This window comes from Amphiprion ocellaris, chromosome 6 (genome assembly GCF_022539595.1).
Source record: "Amphiprion ocellaris isolate individual 3 ecotype Okinawa chromosome 6, ASM2253959v1, whole genome shotgun sequence".
Lineage (NCBI taxonomy): Eukaryota > Metazoa > Chordata > Actinopteri > Pomacentridae > Amphiprion > Amphiprion ocellaris.
In genome coordinates this window covers 11,117,084-11,143,559 of record NC_072771.1, presented here as the reverse complement: position 1 = coordinate 11,143,559, position 26,476 = coordinate 11,117,084, and the positions used below count along the sequence as shown (strand labels likewise).

Here is a 26,476-nt window from a genome sequence, read left to right as displayed (position 1 = left end):
CAGCAAAACACTAGAATTCTGAACCATTCTTTCAAAACTGTCAAAATCCATCCATTTATCTATACACACCGCTTACACCTTATTAGGGTCGTGGTGGGGCAGACAAACAGTCACACTCGCATTCACACCAATGGACAATTTAGAATTACCAATTAACCTCAGCATGTTTTTTTGGACTGTGGGAGGAAGCCTGAGAACCCAGAGAAAACCTACGCATGCACAGGGAGACCATGTAAACTTGCAAAAAGGTCCCGGGAAGGCAGGTACGTGAGCCGGGTACCTTTTAGCTATATGGCTAACTACCCAGTCACTGTGCAGTCCACTAGCAAAAGCGTTCAATCATAATTTCCTTCTGTTTTCTCTTTATTTAATGTTAATGCCAACACAGGCCGTGAGATTAATAGTTGAATGTATTATCCTATACAGCAACAGCAATTTGTTGAACGCATCTTGCTGTATGCAAAAAACAACAATTGTGAAGTCGGATGTGACAGTAGGCCCTGAACGCATCGTGAGGCTGGTTAGACTGGCCAGGCGAGTTTCACTGCGATCTGGACATGGGATCAGTTTTCTTTCTTTGTAATCAGCCTCATTTCAGCTGCGTTCACATTGTCTGCTGACCTGAGATCAGTGTTAGAGAGCGACAGCACAAAGGCAGAGTTTTAGGCAGGATGTTTCTGTCTGTTCCACCGAGAAAAAGAGACGGAGAATCGGCTAATCAGCAGGTAAGGCAGTGTCCAAATATCCTATTAATTTTCTTTTTGCTGACAGGAATGTAGATTGCATCACGTAAATAGATGGCATAGTTTCTAAATATAAAGTGCATCGCTTTGTTGAGTGAAGTGATTCCTTCACCTGTTTTCTGCTTCCAGGACGATATAATTTCATCAAGTTTTTTTTTTTTACAACCTGACGAACTGTTAGACCAAACTGTTTAACAGGAAACTAATGTACAAGTTATCATTAAATCTGCAAGTTACACTGTGCTAGTAATTAGACAAAGTGTTGCACTTTTACATCATAGGAGCAGTGAGCACGTTAAGCCTCAGTGACCCAGAGCTCACGCTCTAAAATTGTACATGGGCTTAATCTCATCTGTGATGCCAAGAAAGTAAATGCATTTAAAAACAAAACAAAACGACAGTGGAACTATCAAGACATTTAATTGCTTAAAATTTCTCTGTTGTTTGAAGAAACTGAAACATGGCATCCATTATTTTCTTATCACTTCAGTGAGACAAGCTGTTCCTCATCAGTTTGCTGTGGGCCCCATTCTGTAGTTACAACGTTCAAACTTTGATAACTGCCTCCAGTGTTTGCTTTATTTTTTTGGTATTTCTTATGATTTTATACTATATGTGTTCAACCTTTTGGGAATGCAGATTGTTGAAATTTACAGACCATAAAGTATATTCAGAACATGTCATCTTATGACACTAATCAGCAGAAAACTTCTCCGGTGTGATGATTTTCTGCTTTTCTGTGATATCTCCATTTTGGACTGTTGGTTTTGACAAAACAAGACAGGCAAACCTGCTACTATAACTTAAGCAATGGGGTTTAACTTAGAGTGCAACTTTGATTCAAAAAAACAACAAAAAAAACAACAAAAAAAAAACAGGAAACTCGAGAAAGAAAGTGGGGAGTAAAGCATTCAAACAATGACAATAAATCATCTTAGGGGCAATGTGTTGGCATGTTTTGGGATCTATACAGTCAAACTTAAGCTTTTTTTTCTAACTTTGTACGGCTTTTAAGCTGTTTTACTCTACAACCATAGCACATCTGAGGACTCAGCTTCTACCGTGATCCTTCTAAGTTAGCACAGCCACCAGAAAAAAGTACTGTAGTTGTACTAATAATACAAATTGTAAAATCGCACAGCTAAAACACAAGGTGACAACTAACAGGCAGGCATCACTTGGGGGTTTAAACTATGTGAATTAATTAAAGAGTTTGTGCCAGTTTTATCCTGACTTTTTAAAACCTAGAAACACACAACAAGCTCAAGTGAGGATAGATGTTCTTCAGCATTAAGATCACTCCAGCGATTAGTATGTCACTACTCTTCATTGGTTGGGGGCTTTGGACAGGGTTGTTTAACAAAGATCCGAGAGCAAGAGGACAAATCTGAGAGCAGAAGTTTGCAGGAGCAGTGTGAGTGTTAAGACACACTAAAACTAAAGCACAGGACATTTACTGCAGCAAAATGTGTATCTGAGAGCAGAGGAATAGTTTTGAGCAGGAGCAGAGCAGATTTGTATCTAAGCAAGAGTGTTGGAGTGATAGGACAGGGTAAGAAGAAGCGTTTCTGCAGGTCCTTTATTCCAGCATCTGTAAGACTTTACAATGCCGTCTTCTAAACTGGTCGACCTCTGTTACTGCTGCAGTTTTTCCCATTACATATGCATACCACTTATGTGCAATAACTGTTTCAACCTCATCCTCATGTATATAGTCTTCTTAAAAAAATAATAATAATTATTATAATTAATCAGTGTATATAATATTCTCTGTGTTTTTGCACTGTGTTTCTAATTTATTCTTGTACTGCGTTTATACTTTTTCTCCTTTGGAGCTGCTGTAACGGTGAACTTTCCCCACTGTGGGATCGATGAAGTTTATTAAGTTTATGAAGTTTTGAGGGAGAGCACTACAAACTCTGAACATATATTGAAGAACTAATGCTCTCATACTAAGAAATCATACTTTTGATTGAAGATAGGAAAGTAACACAATAGATTAGCAGACCATCAGCAGTCTTGTCTAGTCTTGTCTATTTTAGACAAGTTTGTCCAGAAAAACTGGACCTCAATAATATTAGATCAGATCAGATACTCATCTCAGGTCACAATCTGAAAAGCTGTTTACAACTTTTAATCATCATGTGCTTTTTACTCATGTTTGTTTCCACATCTGACTTGTTTGTTGGCATGTTTCCCTATTTGCTACTAGATCTCAGCAATTACTTTATGGTACAGTTTTATCATAATTTATATGATTTATGTCTAAAGCCATTAAACGAAAGCCCACTTTTTGATAAAACATAATTATCCTTTAAAGCCATTGTTGGTCCAGCCATTGGCAGTACAATTGTATAATTCTACAATTTCATTCAGCAGATGCTTTTATCCAAAGCAACATACACCTGCAAATAGATACAACTTAAGCAAGGATCTAGTCAATAGAAAACAACCTGGATAAGTGCCATAAAACAAGTAGAGTACACAGTAGACTGTTAATTCTCTGTGTTTGTCTCCATAGTGAGCATAGAGTCCCAATGTCTTCAGCAGGAGTTGGTTCTGTCACCAGGTTTGATCGAGTTAGGGAGATCCCACACTATGACCAGGTCCCTGTGGGCTCCCAGTGGCGAGACCCGGAATTTCCTCCACCCCCACCACTCTTGCACGGGACAATGCCAACAGTCAGCTTAGACCCCCTCCCACCTCCTCCTCTTCCTGAACAGCCTGCTGTTGGACCCGAGTCCCTCAACCCTTCCAGCGATGATGAGCCAATGGAGGATGACTGTGATGCCATGGACATTAAGCCAGTCCACCGCTTCATCCCCGACTCCGTCAAGAACTTCTTCCGTGGTAACAGTGGTAACCGTGGCTGCAAGGGATGGTCCATCCGTCCTCCTCCCCCACCTCTCTCTCCTCCTCACTCCCCAGCCTCCTCAACCAAGAAGAGTGCCAACTGTCACACCACAGCAGGAGTCCCTTGCTCACCTCCCCACTCTGCTCCTCCATCTCCATCCCTTCCCGGCTATTATCGGGACCACTATGGCAACTCTGGAGAGTGCTACACCTCTCAGAGAGAACAAGATCAACTGTTACTGAGTGCCGAAGCTCTAGAATCTGCATCTGCAGTGCCTACCAATTTCTCAATTCAGACCTACCAGGACCGGGTTGAAGAGTACCACCAGCGCTATGCCTACATGAAATCCTGGGCAGGCCTACTTCGGATTCTGGGTTGTGTACAACTGCTGCTTGGAGCTGCTGTGTTTGCCTGTGTCTGCGCGTATGTTCATAAGGACAACGAGTGGTTCAATATGTATGGATACTCACAACCACAGCTATTTGGAGGGATTGGTGGAGGTGCTGGTGCATTTGGAAATGGGGGCAGTTACTATACAGGCCCCAAGACACCTTTTGTCCTGGTGGTGGCTGGTCTTGCATGGATAGTGACTGTTATTCTTCTTGTTCTCGGAATGACGCTGTACTACAGAGCCATCCTTCTCGACTCTTCCTGGTGGCCCCTCACAGAGTGCTCCATAAATCTGGTATTGGCCGTACTGTATTTAGCAGCAGGGATAGTGTATGTGAGGGACACAACTCGAGGGGGCCTGTGCAACATACCTGTCTTCAATAATGGAGTAAATGGGGCATTCTGTCGCACTGAGGCTGGCCAGACAGCTGCCATTGTCTTTCTCTTCATCACCATGGTGCTCTACTTTATTAGTACAGGAGTGTGTCTGAAGCTGTGGAGGCATGAAGCAGCCAGGATGAGGACAGAGGGGCTGGCACAGGAGGTGCACACACACACACACACACACACACACACACACACACACACACACACACACACACACACACACACACACACGCACGCACACGCACGTTTGTTTTTCTATAGATGTGACTTTTTTTTGGCATAATGCATTACCTAGCCCCTAACTATTAACCATTGCAATTAAATGCTTATCCCAACCCTTAGTCCTTAATCCAGCTGCAGTGGAACATCTTTGGCAGTCATGACAGAGCTGGAACACAATGTAGCCTGATGCTGTGTACACTGGACATAATTTAGTGATATAACCCATTAAACTAGACATACAGTTACCAATATGTCAAATAATTTTCTGCAGTGTCTGAATGGAATAAAATAGAGACCTGCAGGTGCTTTTATGGACTTTGCTTTTATGGACACACAGGTGTAGGAAAATTGTCAAAATTTAATCTTCCAGCAAGCCATTGGTTTCTTCAATATAAACATTCTATCGTAGAGATTACAACTAAACTATAGTGACCAGTAGTAAGGGGTTTGTATCATTCAAAAATACTCAAGAAGATCATTTAGGGTTTATATCATTCAAAAACACTGGAGAAGATCATTTAAAGGCAGTTTAATGACTTTCTGACTTTGAAAACAGTGAACATAATAATAAATCAATTCCCATCTCTTCTTTCTATCACCCTAAACCTAGATGAAAACCATTGGCTCATCAGTCCCATTATCTATAGTAAGTATCAAGGATTGCCTTTTAATGACTAACTCTTAACTAAGAATTCAGTAGACACCCAGTTGCACAGAGTGTGTGTGAACTGAACTCATCCCTTTGTGTACTGTAGTTGGGCTTAGCTTCCAGGGCCTCAGAGCAGACTCCTCTCCCTACCATCCAGCCAGACATCATGGACACTACACACAATCCAGCAGCTGCTCCACTGATGCTGCTAGAGCCAGAGATTCTTCGAGGTCACATACCAGCTGGACACATCCCCAAACCTGTTGTTATAGCTGACTATGTGGCGTGAGTGTTACCGTCTTTATCACATTTTCCAAATATATATTGCTCTGTCCAAACACCTTTGGCTGTGAGACTCAAGCGTACCCCACCTCTATATACTGCCTAATCCTGTGGAGAGTCGTGGGGAGTCTATCCCAGCTGACTTTGGGCGAAGGCAGGATTCACCTGGACAGGTTGCCAGTCTATCACAGGGCCACAGAGAGACAGACAACCAAACACTCACATTCTCACCCACAGACAATTTAGAATCACCAGTTAACCTCAACATGTCTTTGGACTGTTGGAGGAAGCTGAAGAACTCAGTGAAAACCCACACAGACACAGGGAGAACATGCAAACTCCACATAGAAAGGTCCCAGGCCCAGACTTGAACTCAGTCTCTTTTAAACCAAGTTTGAACCACCTTTTTGTGTTTCTGGCCACTGCTGTGGCTCAGCAGTGACTGTGAAGGATACCAATTTGAGCTTTCTAACTCAGATTGCTGAAGCCTTCTTTACTTTAGATAGACTTTGAAAAGCATTTTTCGTATATGTTAGAAGAATGTATCTTAGTGATCATTGTGTGCAGGTGGAATGATTAGTTTCAATATACTAGTACATATGGGAACCCAAAATCAGTTGTAAGGTAGTATTGAAAACATTTAAAGCTATCTTATAATACTTTTTACAGGAAATTCCACAGTGTATTTTGCGGTAATCTGGCCAGTAGTTGTGCTACATGGACAGATTGATATTGTCATCCTTAGTTCCTGCTGACGTATTTAGTTGCTGTGTGAATGTATCCAGTGGTCCAAGAAAGCGTGTCTACTGTCCTGTTTCCACAGGAAGTACCCCAGCATTCATTCAGATGAAGAGAGGGAGCAGTACAAGGCTGTTTTCAATGACCAATATGCTGAGTACAAGGAGCTGCATGCAGAAGTCCAGGCCATGGCCAAGAAGTTTGAAGAGATGGATGAGATGATGCAGAACCTTCCCTCCCGACCTTCCAGTCAAATGGTACAACTCTTACTCAGCTCCAGACTAACACACATACACACACATGCATGTACTCCAAAACATTCTTGGATACTTCCCATGTAACCACGTCTAGTAACACCCTAATTTTGTTTCAGGAGAAGGAACGGATCAGTAGTATTTTAATGGAATATCAGAGGAAGAAATCTGTAAGTATGCTTTATGAAATTAGATTCATAATTAAAGTCTGTGGGAGAAAATTCTGTTTCTATCAAGTGTTTGCATCCTTTTATGTCCATGTGCAGCAAAAATATAGATTACCAAAAATATAAGCTACCAAGAAATTTCCTTTAATAATGCTTGCACTAAAGGGATTTTTTATACAGCACAATTTTGGGGGATTCTTACTTGAGACAAGAAGTGAAAAAAGTCAGGGTGAAAATCAAAGCATCAGAAGCCAAGATATTATTTTAGTTCCAAGGATAAGTCAAATCTTTTTTGCACTCTTCTTTCTTTTTATAAAGTTTTTGAACGTGAAATTGAAAGTGGTGTTCCAAAGTCACAATTTAACATCCCGGATATCACTTTTTGTGTAAGTTCTTCTATCTACCAATCTATTTTTGCAATTTAGACGGTAGCAAACTTGGACGTAGACACATGTCAAAAGAAGTGGATGAATGAATGGAGGAAAAGTTACAATCATTCTATTATTTCTTGTAAGTGCATAGTCGTGGTCACGTACAAGGATTTATTCTGCACAGAGCACAATCATTTAAGTGTACGGTATCAGAATAAATAGTGAATATAACACAAACCTATTTTAAAAAACAACATCATTATGGCCAAACCAATTGCCACTGAAATTTTAAAAATCAAATCTTTCTGTCTTTTATGTTATTTTTAATAGTAAGGTATAGCAGAAATAATAATAAATATAAAAATGCAGGGCATGCTAAGAACTAAAACTCAGCTCTTAGCATAGTATTTACCTCTGTCTCCTCTCCTTAGCTCACTCAACCCATCTCTCCTCTGCTCGCTGTCACTGAGTTGAGTCCAGTAGAATTTTTGTTATCCATAGATGCGACAACATGTCAGTAATGGATACACTAATTTATAGTTCCAGCTAACACCTCAGCCATGAAGTCAGTTAAACAAACAGATACAAATGATCACTTTGTCTTGGAACCCTAATAAAAAGTATAAAGTCTGGGCCAGGATTTGTTGCATTAATGCTGATAAGAGATTAATGATAGCATCTGTCTCTACTATTGCCACTTTTGCACTGTTATTCCAAAGTATAACTAAATTTTTTTCTGATACTAAACACATTTAAGCAATTTATAGTGGTTAAATGATGCTTGAATGACATAGTCACCACTGTGCCATCTTAACAAAAGCATTTACAGTCAAAGTAGAAGCTTATCAGGCCAGTCTTTCCCAATTACCTCAACAAAAAGCAGACTACTCTGCTCAAGTATTTGGATTCAGAAATCCATGAGTCGCGCTTGGAGAATGCAACTATGTTGTCATCAACTTGAAGAAACTAACAAAGTATAGTTGGCTGTTTATTCTCTTTGTGCATTCAGACAAGGGAAAATAGAATGTAACACAGCTAACATCATCTATAGATATAACTATTGTCCCTCACTACCTGTATTATTCTGTAGGGTGACTGTAATTAAACTGGACGGTAAAATTAGTACACTTTCTTGCTTTACTAAATACTCAATATAGCAAATAACTAAGAGACAAAAGTAAACAAAACATGCTCATGGCTACTGTGCATTTGCCTTTTATTAAAGAGTAGTACTTGGCCTGTTGTCATCTGTGACTTTGGAATGTCTGAGATACTAACCTTGGTCATGTCATCAGGCTGTACACACTTGGGCTGGAAAAGTACAATTTTATAACAGTATATTACATACTGCTGCTGCTGAGTTTGACAGAAAGAATAGGTTGTTGAGAAAGATGCTATGGCAATTATAGGATTCAGTGTTTTCAATTCTTGAAACTGTGTTGGTAACCAAGTATCAGGCTCTTGATTTGACTTTTTTCTTTTTTTTCTTAAGTCTGTGCCTCAATTCCCCCATTTTTATGTAGTTGTAAAGTAACTCTGTAAGTCTGTTATTTTTATTAGAGCAAACTGAAAGTCGTATTTTTACATAGGAGTTCGATTCTCAAAAACTTCTGTTTACCTAATTAATGTTTGTGTGATATACTGAACTATGCGAAGAAGTATTAGTTAAAGTCCCTAATAATGTCTGTTTACCAGGGAAAATGTTCCTGATTCATAGAAATTTCACTAAGAATTTATGTAAATTATTTCTGTTATTGTTTTGTGTTCATTTCTGTTCTGTTTTCTTGTCAGGACCCAACATATTTGGAAAAAAGAGAGAGGTGTGAGTACCTAAAAAACAAGCTCTCTCATATCAAACAGAAGATTCAGGAGTATGACAAGGTCAAGGACTAGAATGTCCTCAACTAATCCCCACAGTTAACATATCTTTGATCCATGCTGCGGTCTGCAGCTGAAAATACATGCTTTGTTCCACAAAGGACAGTCGTGGGACTGAGGTGGGAATTGAACAAGAGTATGTCTCTTTCAGGTGAAACGGTACTCAATTTTAGTAAACACAGAATTACTGATCACACAGATGTGCAATAATCACAAAGCAGAAATTACTGCCTTTGCTAATGCCATGATAACAGACTAAAAAATCATTGTCTTAGGTAGGAACATCACCGGTGATGATTGTCCTCATAGATAAATGTAAAAGGCAAAGAAAAGTAAGCTTCATTAAAAATGGAATATGGGAACATGGATGGAGGTGAAATAATTAATAATTCTCTACTGTGTGTGTCATAATGCCAAAGTACACTGTTATTGTTTTTTATCCTGATTCTCTTCTTTGCAGAAGGCTTCTGTTAAATTGTGAGGTATGATGTAAACTCTCATGAGCACAATGTATGAATTGTCTCTCACTTTGTTGCTGAAGTCAAAATACAGAATATAATGTGTTTTATAGTTAGTCTTGCTTACTATTTATCTCTGAAACTATGCTGTTTTTGTGAGTCTTTTATCAGCCTTTTCTTCGACTGCTGTCCAAGCTCAGTTAGTGGAAATGAACAATGGTAGCTAATGAAGTTTACACAACTATGAAACAGTAAAATCCAAACAATATGTGTTTAGAATTTGTATTTTTGTTAATTGAATGTAGGCTATTTATCCTTAGTATAACGAGAAATTAGTTGGTCATAGCAAATGAATATTTGTAAATAATTGTTTCTTGTTATCTATAGTAAATATGTAAGAGCAAGATCTAAATGTTTTAATAACAGTGGTAGATCTGCTGTACAGTTATTATGGACCATTTTAATTTCCCAACAAATCAGTTTCTTTCTAGAAAGTCAATGTTTTGAGCAACTTTTTATTCAAAAAGTTGTTTACATTACAAGTAGTAAAGTGAGAATGGGTCAATTAATTCCTCAGTAAATCCAGGAATCTGTGCTGAAGGAGGTGCGGCTGTGTTTTCTGATGTCTCAGTGACTGTACTGGTATGCAGCATGGAGGACTGGTTTCGTAGGGTTGAGGTGTTTGCCCAGTATCAGGTTTTGCAACTCTGGAGTTGTTTTGTTTTTGCTGGATGAGCATGACGGCCTTTCATGCTTCAGGTTACACTAGAGCAATACAAAATGGTATTTAAGATTTTATATCAGCAAATTACCTAGGCTATGACTTCCATTAAGTTTTAGATGAAGACTTTCTTACACTGTACCTGTGCAACTGTTTTTAAATGTGGAATTGATAATACTGAAATTTAAACAAATGGAAAATGATGGACCGTATACTCTGACAATAAAACTAATTGAAACATAAGCTCTGTTATTTTTGGATTTCATATTACATTATATTTTTCATTGTATTACCATTTTTGTTCATGAAATTTTAGTGTAAGCCTACTCCACAGCTGGAAACTCAGCGCTCGCAAAGCCTCAGTCATGACATCCTGGGGCCTTGGAGTGGTGGCGTCCCCTCCTGCCTCTTCCTTGTGTTCGGTATGAACGGGACGGGAAGACGACCGGGCCGGTTAGTCCTGTTTGACCTGGTGAGGAGACCACGTGACAGACACACACCTGTAGGAGGGTCTCTTCCGACTCAGCTGAGTATGCTGTGCGGGTAGAGGCGATCACGCGCACAGTCAGTGTTTTCATTGTCTTTGTTCTTCATCTGAGGGTCACAGCTGTGTTCATCCGGAACAGACGGTCCATCACACAAGGTGAGTCCATTTCAAACTTCTTACACAATGTGAATGCTGAACTGTGGTTAGAGATGGACTAAGTGTCCTGTGCAGAGGACGTACAGTAGTGGAGCGAAACTTATTATAATCTATTTAAAACCGTCGTTGTCTCCTGGAATTCGAATTTGGAACTCTGTTGGCTGAACGTTTAGCTAACTGTAATTTGTAGTTTTAAATGCCAGTTGTTTCCCCTTAAATTTACTTTAAATAAGGCCTAAGCTATTTTTAAAGGCATGCTTTTCAGTGTGACTAAAATGCAGAAATAGTGTATTTCCCTGTTGAAAAGCTCTGTAGAACCTCAAAAGAATCTGAATTAGCAGGTATCACCAGTTACTGAGGTGATCTAGGGCCAAGTGGAGGACAGCAATATACTTGAGTCAAAAGATGGCATGTATCATGCTCTGTGGATTGCAGGCTACTTATTCAACAGCTGTCTTCAAATGGACAGTTTCAGTTTGTGCCAGCATACATATCTCCACTCAGTTTGTTGTGCCACAAACAAATCTAAAGTCCAGGCAGCAGGCTGCCCTCTTGTTTTGATTGAATAGCTTAGCATTAGCTTTACTGGGGAAGGTCAGGATTTGAAGATTTATTTTGTCTTTAGCTCCGTGATAGACTGGCGACCTGTCCAGGGTGTCCCCTGCCTTTCCCTAAATCAGCTGGGATAGGCCCCATCCCCCCCACGACCCTAATCAGGATTAAGCGGTGTACAGATAATGGATTTTGAATGAAGCAACTTCACCATCAGGCTGCTAAATTTCTTTACTATTTCACAAATCATTATCTTGTTAACACAAGCATAGTGTTTTGCATGCTGAATGTCCTACTGTGTCCTCTAAGAAGCCACTGTCTTTATTCACAGGACTGGATATGGAACCACGATTCTTTGTGTTAGTACTTATGCATCGACAGCCCAGAGTATTCCGATTTGTCAAGCACTACAAGCTGACATTGAAACTATCCTCAGATATTCAATCCTGCTCTCTTATTCCTTCAATCTGATTTTGTTGACAGTGTTATTTAGACAGCATTTGCAGGATTGCTTGTGGTTCTAAATATTTGATAGTCTGGCTTTTTTTCTTAGAATGCAAGGTTTGATAGAAAAAAACATTTTTATATTTCTCAAAGTAGATTAGTACAACACCTGTTATACTGGAAATAATATTTATAATTTCAGATGGCACCCATCCCGACATTGAAGTATATAAATTCAAATGCATTTCTAAGTGCTGATTTACCTAATTCAATCAATATCTCTATTACTTTCCCTGATAGTTCATTTTCAAACAGAGTAAATGAATGCAGGTGATTCAGGAAAACAGATTCAACACGCACTGCTACCTGGTGTCTGGTAAATCGTCTGAAAGTTATTATCAGATGCCCATGATCTTTGGGATAACAAAAGGCAGGCTGCTGGTATGTGGCACCACAGCAAAGATGGTCAATCTGAAAGTTCAGATTATACTTCAGTATTTTCATGTGCAACATCAGTGACTGTGTCTTCTCATTTTGCATTTCAGTATGCCGAGCAACAAACACAGCCATCCATCATACCAGCCAAGTGGTAGCAAACAGTAAGTTGACCTACATTTGTCTCTCAGTCCTGCATTTAGTTCAGTAATTTAATGATAGGGCTGATTTAAACGGTGTTAACTTGCATACAGCATTTTTATTTTTTCAGTATACATACTGCTGTGACAGACCCATACAGGTGGGCTCTCTTTGCCTACCTGTATGACCATATGGCAAAATCTGTAAAATCCATTAAAATTTTGTAGGATTTTTAAAAGCAGTAAACTGGGTTAGATGTTAATACTTCATTTTAAAAAATCAGCAAATGAGTCAGTCAATTAACAACATATTAATCTTCAACTTTTTTGATGACTGTTAATGCCAAACTGACACACATTTATATGTTTTATAAATTTCAAGTCAAATCCTTAAGCCACTAAGAAATTAAAATTGATATTTTTGTGCTATTTTATACACCATGCTGTTGTGGAAACCAATACAATAACAGAAAAACTAAAGGCCATCAGATGAGCACAACCTCATAAAAAGTCATCAATTCAGCTGTAATCAGATTTATAGGTATTCTCCATTCTAGTCTTGCTGAATGACCATGTCTCATGCAGACAACCTATATTTTATAATAGTTAAAGTGACACCCAGGATAATGAGTTAAATTACATAGTCTTGCATAGCCAGACTATTCTCCAGCTCAGTCAGTGCTGATCCCAGTACTCGTCAAAACGTGCCATTTTCAGTGTGTGGGTTGCTGTTCGGAGGATGTTATTGTTTCCCATGGTGAAGAGGGCTTATGAAAAAACTAATGCATGGATAACAGAAGGGAAGGAGAATGCTGCATGGAATGCACAACGAGAATAGCAGTCTTATGCTCAAAGTCAGCATCCAGTGAGTCAGACTAATCCTATCCAAATGGGATTACGACAACAAGAGGATTTACAAAATGTTGAATTTTTATTTTTAACAACAATTAAAAGTAGATTACCAGAATAGGAAAAAAAAAATTTCCAGTTAAAGGTTTGTTGCTAGCTCTCTCAAAAGCATGTTAGTTTTGACCAGTATTACTGGCATAGCTGAATTATTTTAATATCAGTGATTTGTGTTTTACCATTATGCTAAAATGTTGTCAAATCACAGACATTGACCACAGCTTCTTTTTCTTCTTCTGTTGCAGCCACAGCAGCAGACATAGGCACAGTGAGCTCATGTCCAACCCAGCTTTTTCCTACTATCCAGGAGACAAAATGCTTCACTTCTATCGCTGGACATCACCACCAGGTGTGATGAAGATATTATGTATCATCATCATCGTCATGTGTGTGGCTGTGTTTGCGTGTGTTGCCTCCACCCTGGCTTGGGACTATGATATGAGCCTCATGGGTCTGGGAGGTGGAACTGGCTTGTTGCCAGGTTATGGCGGCTCGTATGGCAGCTCATATGGTGGCTCATTTGGTGGCTCATTTGGTGGCTCATATGGTAGCGGTATTGGCAGCAGCGGTTCCTATGGCTATGGAACACAAATGGATCCCAAAGCTGGCAAAGGCTTTATTATTGCCATAGCTGCCATTACCTTCATAGCTGTCCTCATCATATTTGTCTTGGTTGTTTCCAGGCAAAATGCTGCCCGCTCATCAAAGTTCTACCTAGCAACCATCATTATCTGTGCTGTCTTGGCATTTCTGATGATCATTGCCACTATTGTGTATCTGGTGGCGGTGAACCCAACAGCACAGTCCACAGGATCTATGTATTACAACCAGGTTCGCCAGCTGTGTGCCCAGTACCAGACTCAGACTCAGGCCCAGGGCATCTTCCTCAACCAGTACCTTTACCATTACTGTGTGGTGGAGCCCCAAGAGGTGTGTTACATTTGTCTTTTTCTTTTCTTATTTTTGGTGTTGTGGGTTCTGTGGGACAGGTTCCATTTGCCGTATGGCTTATTTCTCAATAATTGCTAAATCACTTTGTTTAAATATGTTGTAGAAGTATTGTAGATACTGGTACCACAGTCAAACCTGATTTAGTCTTTTTTAAAGACAAATATACCAACTTCTTTCTAATTTTGAGTCGAGTTTAATATGAGGTCAGAATCTGAGAATAAATAATGTGTTTGAATGGATATCACTAATGACAGGTGTAGCCCACCTCTAGATCCACAGAAAAATTCATCTTATTAATACTTAAATATTTCCACTGTAAAAATTTGTTACTCTCCAAACTCTTACAAGATATAAAAACAGTTTTGATTTACAGAAGTAATTTATGAAGCAGCTTTGGGCAAATGTGAATATTAAAAGACCATTCCTGTGTTTTTGGATGTTTTAGCTCCATTTAATCACTTTATCATTACTGTTCATCAAGATTTATTGCAGTGTTCTACTATGGCATCCAGACAGTAACTGAATTTCATTTAGTTCACTATGACCTAAAAATCGACTTTGCAGAATCTTTATAGAGAACCTATAATCCACCACATTATACAGGGCTGTAGCTGACAAAATGATCACTGTGGTGGATAAATAGGACAAGTGATTACATGCACTGAAGTAACTAACTAAATCTAGAAAATATTCAAATGTTACTTTCCTTGTCTGCTTTCTTTTGCCATGAACATGCACACTTGTAAGAAGCACATCAGAAACACAACTGCATATTATGAGGACAAGGTTTGTAGTTTATATGAAGAGGTCAACTTCTTAAGGAAAGCTGACTGTAACCCAGTTACTTACATGCATGCAAATGTAGTCATTCTTTCAAGACAGGCTTATATTTCAAAGTTGCCATGTTAAAATAAGTACTTTTTTCTATTGGATTAGTGCAACACTTTTCTTTAGAGTTTTTGGGAAATTTTGCTGAACTGAACCTGAAGCAGTAGATTTTTAGAGATAACCCCTTTTTTGTTCACTCAGACCTAGTTTTCATAAGTGTGAGTCTTGGTTACCTCTCATTTTGAGGCCTCTCTGTTATTTACTTATGTATGTTAATGAACTTAATTTCAGCTCACTTGGTTTCTGTGGTTCTTGCAGGCCATAGCTATCATCCTGGGCTTTCTGGTCTTTGTTGCCCTCATCATCCTGCTGGTGTTTGCAGTCAAGACTCGCTCAAAGATCAGGCGCTGGGGCCAGGACCGTATTCTCTGGGAGGAAGTGAAGGTGGTCAATACTGGTCTTCACAACAGTATCGGGGAGTGGGTGAGTTTGTGTGGGACTGTGTTTGTAGGTCACTATTTGAACAATATGTTTGCTTAACAGCAAAAGCCTGAATCAGGTAAATGCAATTTTATTCAGTGAACTAAGACTAAAATAAGGACATTAGGTCAGTTCAACAAACGCAAAATTCTAGTTAAAAATATTTTGAAACTTGGTAAACTAAAGCAAAAATTATTTAAAACTTTGTGTTTTGTACTGTACTGTACTTTTTAAGTGACATAGTATGCCCATCTGTCTGTCTCTGTGTGTTGGAGACATGAGGCAAGGCTGGATAGTTTCGTTTGCAGTTTCTGGGTGTGGTCTGTTTAGCCACTCTGTGCTGTGCTGGCAAGATGATGGGTTTTAAAAATAAATAATACTAGAACTATCAGAACATACAGCAGATAAACAACACTTAAAAATCCTGATTATCGGATGTAAAAATTGCCATAATTTACCTTCTGAAGGCAGTGGCACAAATGAAAGTGTTTACCTGAAAACTACTTCCATAGCAGCATAGCTTTCGTTCCAAGTGTGTAAACTTTCCCAGTAGTTTGCTTTCAAATCTGATATCTCAGCAATTGTACTGGCTAAGAGACATTGTCTCAGGCTTCCTGTTGATGGTAGTGATAGTATCAGTGGAATTCAAGCATGCAGGGAAAAGTAGTTGAACCGGTTGGTCCTGGTGAATAGCTCATGCAAGCAGTGTTCTTCATATGGAGCGATAGTTTCTATAGCTTAAACTGTTACAGGTAAGAGAGGAGCCTCAGGTAAACCTGTCAGAAACCTGAGGCAAGTGAGCTTTTGTGGGAGAAAAAATAGATTTAAAATATGTACAATGACTGACATGAAGAAAAAAAATCCCATTGTTGGTTTATTAATGTGATAATAAAGTTACTATGATTTTATTAGAATAGAATAGAATAGAATATGCTTTATTGTCATTTTCCAGTGTGTATTGAGATTGGAGAGCTTCTCCTTTTCAGTGCAAAGAAATCTTAAAGATAGTGCAAACAGTCTATTTACAAATGTACAGTATAAATAACAGAGTGAATATAAATAGAGTGAATGAGGCAGTGGTGTATATTGCACATTTCACATTGTATTGTTGGCTGGGTGCGTGACATGAGACATGTGAGAGTTCAGGGTGGTGATGGCTCTCGGAAAGAAGCTGTTTTAAAGTCTGTTTGTCCTTGCTTTAATACATCTTTAATGCCTTCCAAGAGGGCAACAGATCAAAAAGCTGAGAACTGGGATGTGAACTGTGAACCTGAAAACACAGTACGTCAGCAGGCTCCCTATGGATGAGCTGTAGAAGGCAAGCAGCAGCTTCCTGTCCAGCTGTTCTTCCTGAGGACTCTCAGGAAGTGTAGCCGCTGCTGAGCCTTCTTTATGACAGTTGTGATGTTGTCTGTCCAGGAGAGGTCATCGGAGATCTAAACTCCCAGGAACCTGAATGTGTGGACTCTTTCCTTTTGATGTAGAGGGGGGGCGGGTCAGTTCTGTTCCTCCTGAAGTCCATGATGATCTCCTTTGTCTTTGAGGTGTTTAGTGTCAGGTTGTTTTCTGAACACCAGGTTGTGAGTTTCTGGACCTCCTCTCTGTAGGCTGTCTCGTCTCCTTCTGAGATCAGACCGACCACTGTGGTGTCATCAGCAAATTTGACGATGATGTTGTTTCTGTGGACTGGTCTGCAGTCACAGGTGTAGAGACAGTACAGGAGGGGGCTCAGCACACAGCCCTGTGGTGTACCGGTGTTCAGTGTGCAGGTGGAGGAAAGGTGGGGACCAAGTCTCACAGACTGGGGTCTGTTGGTTAAAAAGTCCTTAATCCAGGTGCATGTGAGAGGGGAGAGGCCCAGGGTGTCCAGTTTGTTGATCAGGATGTCTGGAATGATTGTACTGAATGCCGAGCTGTAATCCAAAAAGAGTATCCTGGCATAGCTCTGCGGTTGTTCCAGGTGGCTCAGCACAGTGTGCAGAGCTATGGCGATGGCGTCCTCTGTGGATCTGTTCGCTCGGTATGCAAACTAGAGGGAGCTGAGTGTCCGGGGCGGGGGGGGGCAGTCTTTGATGTGCGTGAGAACCAGTCTCTCAAAGCACATTCTAAAAAATAAGAAATAAAAAGTCCTCGCAGAATTCTTTAAGTCATCTGAAGTATTGCAGTAATATTTATTAGCACTGATGGTGATAGGTATATGTGCAAACGTTTTCTTTTTTTGAAGCAAAAATGTTCAATGATCCCGAAACTTTAACACAGTGTAAACTAATTCAGTAGTTTTAAGTGGCAAGTTGTGATATGGTAAAAAGTCAAGCAATACAAGTTACTTATCAGCTTAAACTGTATTGTCCTTAGAAAGGAACACTATAAATTTAGTATAACAATTTCGTAAAGTTGTGGGACTTTTTAAATACATTTAAAAATGGGAGTGGTCAGCATTGAACCAGCAGAAACCACAATATATTTATTTTGTAGTCTTTAGTGTTGCACAAGGTTCAGAAAAGTTGTATCCTGCACTTCCCATAATGCAACTTCACAATTAGTCCCTGTCAATTTGACTTGAATGCTTACCCTTTTCTTGCTCGCAATTTGTGGTCGTGTTATAAAGTTGTTGTTCTCTGGCCCAAGATGAAATTACTGATGCCATCATCTGTTTTTTTTTTTTTTTTGTTACACCAGAACTACCATTTTAACTATATGCTTTTTTCTGCATTCTTGCCAACATTGTAAAGCATCTTTGAGTGTCTTGAAAAGTTTACATATAAATTTTTTTTTTTTTTTTTTTTTTTTTTTTTTTTTTTTTACAGTGATCTTCATTGTATAAGTGGATGTTTCTTACCCTCAAAATGAAAGTATTATCATTTTATATCTTTAACTTGAACTATAGAAATTGAACTTAATTCAGTTTGGGGTCACTAAAACTGATCTTCAGATTTAACTCTAGAGTAACTCAAACTCTGAATGTATGACTTTGTTTTTGCTGCAGGTAAACAATGTGTCTGGTGAACCAGAGGTGCTGGTTAATGACCACAATGACAAAATTGGGAGTTCTAGAGACTACCTGGACCAGCTAGACCACCATAAGCCCCTTTACCTACCCGGGTAAGTTATGCTTTATATTGTGTACCTTTTAGTCTTGTTTGGTATATTTGCACTGCCCAGTCAGTGCTCAGTTTCTCTTGACAACTTGGCTAGGAATCTAACCTTGCCAAGGACAAGCTAGCTGTCAGGAACAGTTGCTTTACAACAGGTTAAGCAACTGTTGTTGCTTAACCAGAGTTCCTGTAATGGTAAAGATTTTATCACAGACTCTGCCATAATCTTTGGCTTTATTAAGTAGCATCAGTCCAAAATATTTTTTTAAAAAAGTTTAAAAAAAAAAAAAAAAAAAAAAAAACCCCAACTTAATTAATAACCTAAATAAATAGATGTAGAAAATGTATACCTAGATACATGTTCAAATACAATGTAAGTCAAGTCAAATCTTTAGGCTTATGCTACATGAAAAATAAATAATTTATCCCGATGAATGATAAACACTGCAACAGCTGAAATGTAATGTCTACCATAGACTTGTAAAGACCATGTATGTGTAACCAAGTTAGGACTGGTGAGGGACTTCTTGTTTTTAACACGGAACCGACAACGCCACCTAGGGACTTTCACCCTAAGAATGTTAATACTGCCTCTCAGTGGGTTTCCCCTACTAAAAAAAAAATCACGTATGCGCACAAATGAGTACAGAGGCGAATGTATACAAATATATAAATACAGTTTTATTATTATACAAAAGTATGTCAGGCACACAACACACACTAATGTTAATATAAACGCAGTTATTAAAACTGGAGGTCACAGACCCTGTGCAGCTGTGGAGGGGAGAAACCTGACTAACTGAGCCAGAGAACACAGCCACGGCAACCTAAAAATGAACAAAACGCACGGGTAGAAAACGAAACTAAACTCCAACCAAGCAAAATGACGTAAAACTAGGTAAAACGACTAGAAACTAAATCAAAGAAAAGCAAAAAGACAAGGCAACAGAGGCAAAACTGTAATGAAACAACAAAGAAATGTTTAACCACAGTAAAGCAATGGAACGATAATAATCATAAACAAACATTTCGGTTACCTCAGCTGTCCGACCCTACAATCCCATGACGCCGCCGCCGCTAAGCCAGGACACCGGTCCACCAGTCCGCCGAGGACTCCACCGCAGCCACAGAACACTGGTCTTAAAAGAAAAAATGATATTAATACAAAATCCAAAGCTTACCAGTGTTTCGCATGCTGCACAGCACATACCTGTCCAGGACTTTCCAGAAGTGCAGTGGAGGTATGTCCGCCGGTCAATTTGAACCCCAGGTGCAACGGCCAAGCCAGTCATTAGTGCCACCGCCCCCCCCGCCCCCCCCGCAGCTGTGAGGCATGACAGCTAATCAGCCGGTCACATATGGTTTGAAAACCCTCTGTCTTTACCACAAAAAACTGCAATGCATTGTGGTTCTTTTATAGATTTATTATTGGTCTTTTGGAAATATGTCAAAATCTGTTGGATTAAAAATGTACATACAGCAACTTCAATTATCAGTTTTGGTGATGCAGAAAACTGTGTTAATCAAATTGGTTTGACGAATGATTACAACTGACTAAAGCTGCTGACTGAAAGTCTGAGGAGCTCAACAAACATCTGACAAAGAAAATTATTGGCTTGAACGGGTCAGGAGAGTCACATGGAGTCATTTCAGAGGTGCCCCAGATTCCAAAGTCTGGTGAACTGATGTTCAGTTCCCATCCTGGGTAATGATGCAAAAACATATTATCAATAAGACATGTCTCCCTGGTACTGCCTACTGTCATTCAGGAAATCTGTGCTCCATCTGTGGTGAAGCCAGGCAGACTCAGCTGGAAGACATTGTTTCACAGCAGACCTAGGTTGACTGTGTTGAAGGTTATAGATTCCTGAATGAACATTAGAGTTTGGAGGATGAAGTTTTGGACCATGTTAACACCACTGTATACAGACTGATTTACTTGGTCCACTGGTTTAGTGATAGCTTTGATATAAAAGATAGTTGACAAGGCTGCTATAAAATTGTATGAATCAACTATTCTGTTTGCAGAGACTCGGACATCAGCAGCTCTGTGGGAGGCCTGAAACCTAGGCTAAAGGACTATGATACTGGTGTGGAATCAGGAGATGACCTAGAGGAAGAGGACTTCAGTGTGTGAGTGGAAGTGGTGTAATATGATAACCAGTTTGATTATGTGAAAGATTTGAACCTGCTTTTCCCATTATGAGAAATCTTGTTCTTTTCCTTTCGACTTTTCCCTTCAGGGGTCAGCACAGTGAAACATCTGCTTCCATCTAACCCTATCCTCTGCATCCTCTTCTGTCACACCAACTAACTTCATTTTCTCTTTCACTACATCCATAAACCTGCTCTTCTTCTAGGCCTCCTGCATGGCAATTCAAAACTCAGCATGATAGTGAATATATTGGTAGAAGGATGCTGAGTTCTGCATCTGTACATGTCCAAACCAACTCAGTCTGGCTTCTCTGACTTTATCTCCAAAACATCTAACATGCACTGTACTTTGATGTACTCATTCCTGATTCTGTCCATCCTGGCCACTCCCAAAGAGAACCTCAACATTTTAATCTCTGCTACTTCCAGCTCGGCCTCCTGTCTTTTCCTAGTTTCACTGTCTCTAAACCATACAACATCACTGGTCTCACCATCGTTTTCTTTCGTTTTTCTTCTTTCTTGCTGATACTCTTTTATCACACATCACACCTGACACTTTTCTCCGCCTGTTCCAACCTGTTTGAACACGCTTCTTCCCCTCTTTTCCACACTCTGTTGCTCTGGACTGTTGACCCTATATACTTAAAATCCTCCACCTTCTTTATCTCTACTTCCTGTAACCTCACCATTCCACTTGGGTCCCTCTCATTCACACACATGTATTATGTCTTGCTGCGGCTAACCTTTATGCTTCTCCTTTCCAGGGCACACCTCCACCTCTCTAGATTTTCATCCACCTGCTACCTCTTCTCACTACAAATCACAATGTCATCTGCAAACATTATAGTCCATAAAGATTCCTGTTTAACCTCATCTCTCAGCCTGTCCATCACAATAGCGAACAAGAAGGGAATCAGAGCTGATCCTTGATGCAGTCACACCTCCACCTTGAACTCATCTGTCATGCCTACAGTACACCTTACCACTGTCTTAGAGAGTACCACTCTAACATACTTCTGTCACTCCACACTTCCTAATACTACAGTATACCACAGTTCCTCTCTCGGCACCGTGTCATGTTTTCTCTAGATCTACAAAGCCACAATGCAGCTCCCTCCGACCTTCTCTGTACTTTATCAACATCCTCAAAGCAAATACTACATCTGTAGTATTCTTTCTTGGTATGAAACCATACTGCTGCTCACAAATGCTCAATTCTGTCCTTAGTCTAGCTTCCACTACTCTTTTCCATAACTTCATTGTTTGGCTCATCAGTTGTATTCCTCTGTAGTTGCCACAACTTTCTACATCTCCCTTGTTATTAAAAATCAGCAATAGCACACTTCTCATCCATTCCTCAGGCATCTTCTCACCCTCTAAGATCTTGTTGAACAACCTAGCCAGAAACTCATGCCACCTCTCCTAGACACTTCTATACCTCCACAGGTATATCATCAGGACCAGCTGCCTTTCCACTTTTCATCCTCTTGAATGCCCTCTTCACTTCACCCTTACTAATCTTCTTGGTCCACAATGGTCACCTCTTCTACTCTTCGTTCCCTCTCATTTTCCTCTTTCATAAACTCTTCAAAGTATTCTTTCCATCTTCCCTTCACACTTCTGGCACCTGTCAATACATTTCAATCTCAATCCTTAATCTACCTGATCTGCTGCACGTCCTTCCCATCTCTATCTCTTTGCCTCGCCATCCTATATAAATCAGTGTCTCCCTGCTTACTGTCCAACCTAGCATACAAGTCATCCTTTGTTTTACCTTTGCCACCTCTACTTTCACCTTATGCTGCATCTCCCTGTACTACTGTCTACACTTCTCAGTGTCCCACTTCTTCTTAGCTAACCTCTTTCTCTGTATACACGCATGCACTTCGTCATTCCACCACCAAGTCTCCTTATGTACTTTTCTTCCAGATGACACACCAAGTACTTTACTACTTGTCTCCATGATCACATTAGCTGTAGTTGTCCAGTCATCTGGAAGCACTTCCTGACCATCCAGAGCCTGTCTCAACTCCCCACCACCATGTCATCCTACACACCATGTATGCTGCACTACTATGCTGTCTGGCTACACTCACCTACCACTACTTTGCACTCACAGATCTCCTTCAGATTGCACTGTCTATACAAGATGTTGTCTACCTGTGTGCACCCATCTCTGCTCTTATAAGTCACCATATGTTCCTGCCTCTTCTGGAAGACAGTATTCACTAGAACCATTTTCATCCTTATTGCAAGGTCTACCACCATCTGTCCTTCTGCATTCCTATCCTGGATACCAAACCTGCCCATCATTTCCTCAACACCTCTGTTGCCTGCACAAACATATCCACTGAAGTCTGCACCAATCACCACTCTCTCACTTCTGAGGATACTATGCATCACATCATCAAACTCCCTCCAGAATTTCTCCTTCTCTTCTAACTCGCATACCGGTACTGCCTGTGGGGCATAACCACTAAGAACAATGAACATCGCACCTTCAATTTCTAGCTTCAGACTCATTGCGCTATCTGACAGTCTTTTTACCTCTAGAACATCTCCTAGCAAACTTCTCATTCAAGAAAACTCCTTCTCTATTTCTCTTCCTATCCTTGCAAAAGTAAATTTTCCAATAAAACCATCTACGGGAGCTTATGGCTGACGCGTTTCAAAAAGTGTGTCCCCCACAAAGGTTCACCTTCTCACGTTTATTGAACAAAAAATACAAAAAATAGACGACACGTTTTCCGTCTAAACATGGCTTTAAATATGCACAAAACCTAAACAGTCCCAACAAGGTCAGAAAACCGTGAGCTCCTCTCAGCTCTCAGGCCTCTGCCCACACAGTACCTAGCATCACACAGATCACCGCACTTTCTTAAAGCGACAGGCTCCTATTTTTGTCCTTAGCTCTTATGAGTACATTAGCTTGAAATAACCAAATACTGTGGCCGTGTAAATTAGAATAATGCAAATGTTACTAAATTAAGCATGTAAAAACTGTTTAAATGCCATAAAATAATAACTGATAAATAATTGAACTGAAATTATAATCAGTTAACACAAACTATGCATACCGCACCCATACATGCCATGACAAAACAGTTGAACCCTGCTCCTAAACTTCGAGCCTTGCTACCTTTCCACCTGGTCTCCTGAACATACAGTATATCCACCTTCCTCCTCTGCATCATGTCATCCAACTCTAGCTGTTCCTGTCATAGTCCCAACATTCAAAATCCCGACTCTCAGCTGTAGACTAGACTTTCCTCTTCTCTCTCTGCCAACGAACACACCTTCGTCCTCCCCTTCTTCGACTAGCAGTAGCCCAGTTTCTACCAGCACCCTGTGGGTCACCAGCACCGATGTCGATCGTTGTTAACCTGGGCCTCAATTGATCTGGTATAGAAGTTGTAGGATTGATACGAATATTAGATCTGACATAGGTTTTGCGTCAGATGCCCTTCCAGACACAACCCTCTGCATTTATCCGGGGTTGGGATCGGCACACGGAGGACACTGGCTTGTGCCCCCTTGAGGCTGCATTTTTCTCGTTATGATAAGTAATGACATGCTAAATTATTTATGATAAATAACACTGTCCTTCACTGGGATTTTCTGTATTTCCTAACCACAAATCCATTTGATATCCACACCATGAAATGTATTCAATAAAGAATATTTCTAGTTCACATAATAAACTGTGTAAATGAATTTTTTTCTGGTCTTATCTGTAGCTTGTTTCCCTCCATTGTGGATGAGCAAGAGCGTCTGAGCTACAAACGGGAGTTTGACCGAGATCACCATGAGTACAAAGGCCTGCAGACTGAACTGGACAACTTAAACCAGGACTTAGCTGATCTGGACAGAGAGCTGGACCAACATCCTGAGGGCAGTCCACAGTTCCTGGTGAGGCAACAGTGCCACTTTTGTCCCTTTGAAGTGAGGTTGGCCAGTCTTCCTTTACTTGGCTCGTCAATGATCAGTGATTATGACGCCAAAATAAAATAACATTTAAATAAGGATGAGAAAGTGGTCAGTTAATGAGAACATCTTAAGGATAATGATTCACATATAGCCATGAGGTCTGGGAAATTTTAACCATTGACCATCCACTACAGACAGACAGACAGACTGTTCTTGCCCATCTATAAAAAACATGTTGCATTTTTTTCTAGGGTGTACATTACATTTAGTTTATGATAGAGTTTCTTATGCTTGGACATAAATAGAGGTGGCTTAATTTGCAGAAGGTTTTGCTGGAGATCTACAATACTGATATGTTAAAGTTTTATTCATTATGATTTACAGACATTAAATTGCAGAATCCTCTAATGCTACTGAAAATACAATTATAAAGGTTTCGCAATGTTGGACCAAAAACAAAGCCATGCCACTGAAATGGCTTGTGCTCTTTGATTATCCATAAAAGTTGTTGTGAATCTGGAAAACATGTTTTCTTTTGAGTGGTCACTTGAGAATAACAAAATATTTTTGTAATTTCAGGATGCCATGAATGAATACACCAGGCTGAAGAATCTAAAGAAGGTAAGGCATATATTCAGATTTTTGGCAGTGTTGTTCTTTACAGTGAAATACAGTTCTTTGAGATAATGTGATGAAATCAAATGGTTTAAATTACTGAATTATTCCTGAATTATTATTAATCTTCTACAGTCATCAGACTATCAAATTAAGAAGAAGCGGTGTAAATATCTCAGGTCCAAACTGTCACACATCAAGAGAAAGATCAGTGAATATGACCGCCGACCTTGAACCTTCACCTGTGACCCTGTTCATGCAGAGAAAGAGACAAATCTGCAATTTCCCACCCTGCTGTTTTTAATTGTGTGACTTTATTACAAAAATATTTGTGATTGCTATGGTGGCAGCCTATTGCCACTATATTTTAATTTTTTTTAATCAACCAATCCAGATTTTCCACAAGGGAAGGGTTGAATGAAATGTGCATTCTTTATTATTGTCTTTGACCAACTCTGAAACCTCTGTCAGTTACACAGAGAACTATTTTTACTAACAATGAATGTGTATAAAATGTATTGTGTTTTGTTTGTCTTCTGGATTTAGACAAGGAGAGATGTATTGTGAGATATTTTGTACCAGTGCTAGTCATTTTCATGGAACGGTTGTTCTGTTTCTTTTATAGCTTTACAAATAAACAAAACAAGCTTGACAATTTCATGTAAAATTAAGGCACAGCTAAAATAAGACATGCATTTGTTGCCATCATTAGGTCACTCCCTATCCAGTGTAAATAAATAAAAGTAATAAAACATTTATTTCTAGTATTAAATAGTTGTGTTTTAAGCCTTTCTGTACTCTTCTGTTGTTTTCCATAAAACTGTGTAAAAGATGAACCTCTGTCCTTGCTATTGTGGTCTTTTCTCATAGTGGATATTTAAGGGAAAACCCCAGATTAACTAAATCATCATTGATGCTCCATGTGCTATTAAAATGGTAATTTCCAGGAAATAATTTCACTTCCACGTTATTCAAACAATCCCACCACCTTGTCCGTTTCTTTGAATTCTGCCGATTATTTTTTTAACAGCCATGGGCTCTTCCTTTGAGATGGACGCATAGTGTACATGGTGCCGTCGTTAAAATGTATCCGTCTGTATATTGTGCAATGTAAACGTTCAATAAACATGCAATCGTTACTTACATTGTGTGACTGTTTAAAATAACACATTGACATGAGTTCCACTGATAC

General features: G+C 39.6%; 1 protein-coding gene and 1 long non-coding RNA gene across 2 annotated transcripts; one reads left to right on the top strand and one right to left on the bottom strand.

Annotated features, from left to right (window-relative positions):
• Positions 1-568: 568 nt before the first annotated feature.
• oclnb (occludin b) lies at positions 569-26,427 on the top strand. Its single transcript, XM_023273342.3, has 17 exons — positions 569-725; positions 3,265-4,531; positions 5,207-5,242; positions 5,352-5,530; positions 6,351-6,522; positions 6,639-6,689; positions 8,849-8,947; positions 10,431-10,536; positions 10,646-10,757; positions 12,299-12,352; positions 13,480-14,164; positions 15,332-15,496; positions 18,480-18,595; positions 20,617-20,721; positions 24,480-24,651; positions 25,249-25,290; positions 25,420-26,427. Exons 2-17 carry the CDS (start codon positions 3,281-3,283, stop codon positions 25,516-25,518), a joined length of 3,444 nt encoding a protein of 1,147 aa, XP_023129110.2. The 5' UTR covers positions 569-725; positions 3,265-3,280; the 3' UTR covers positions 25,519-26,427.
• Positions 19,249-19,886, bottom strand: LOC118470496 (uncharacterized). The gene is made up of 3 exons (XR_004847586.2): positions 19,799-19,886; positions 19,626-19,727; positions 19,249-19,415 (listed from the first exon to the last, which is right to left on the bottom strand). It is a non-coding gene; the product is annotated as an uncharacterized LOC118470496 (long non-coding RNA).
• Positions 26,428-26,476: the final 49 nt, after the last annotated feature.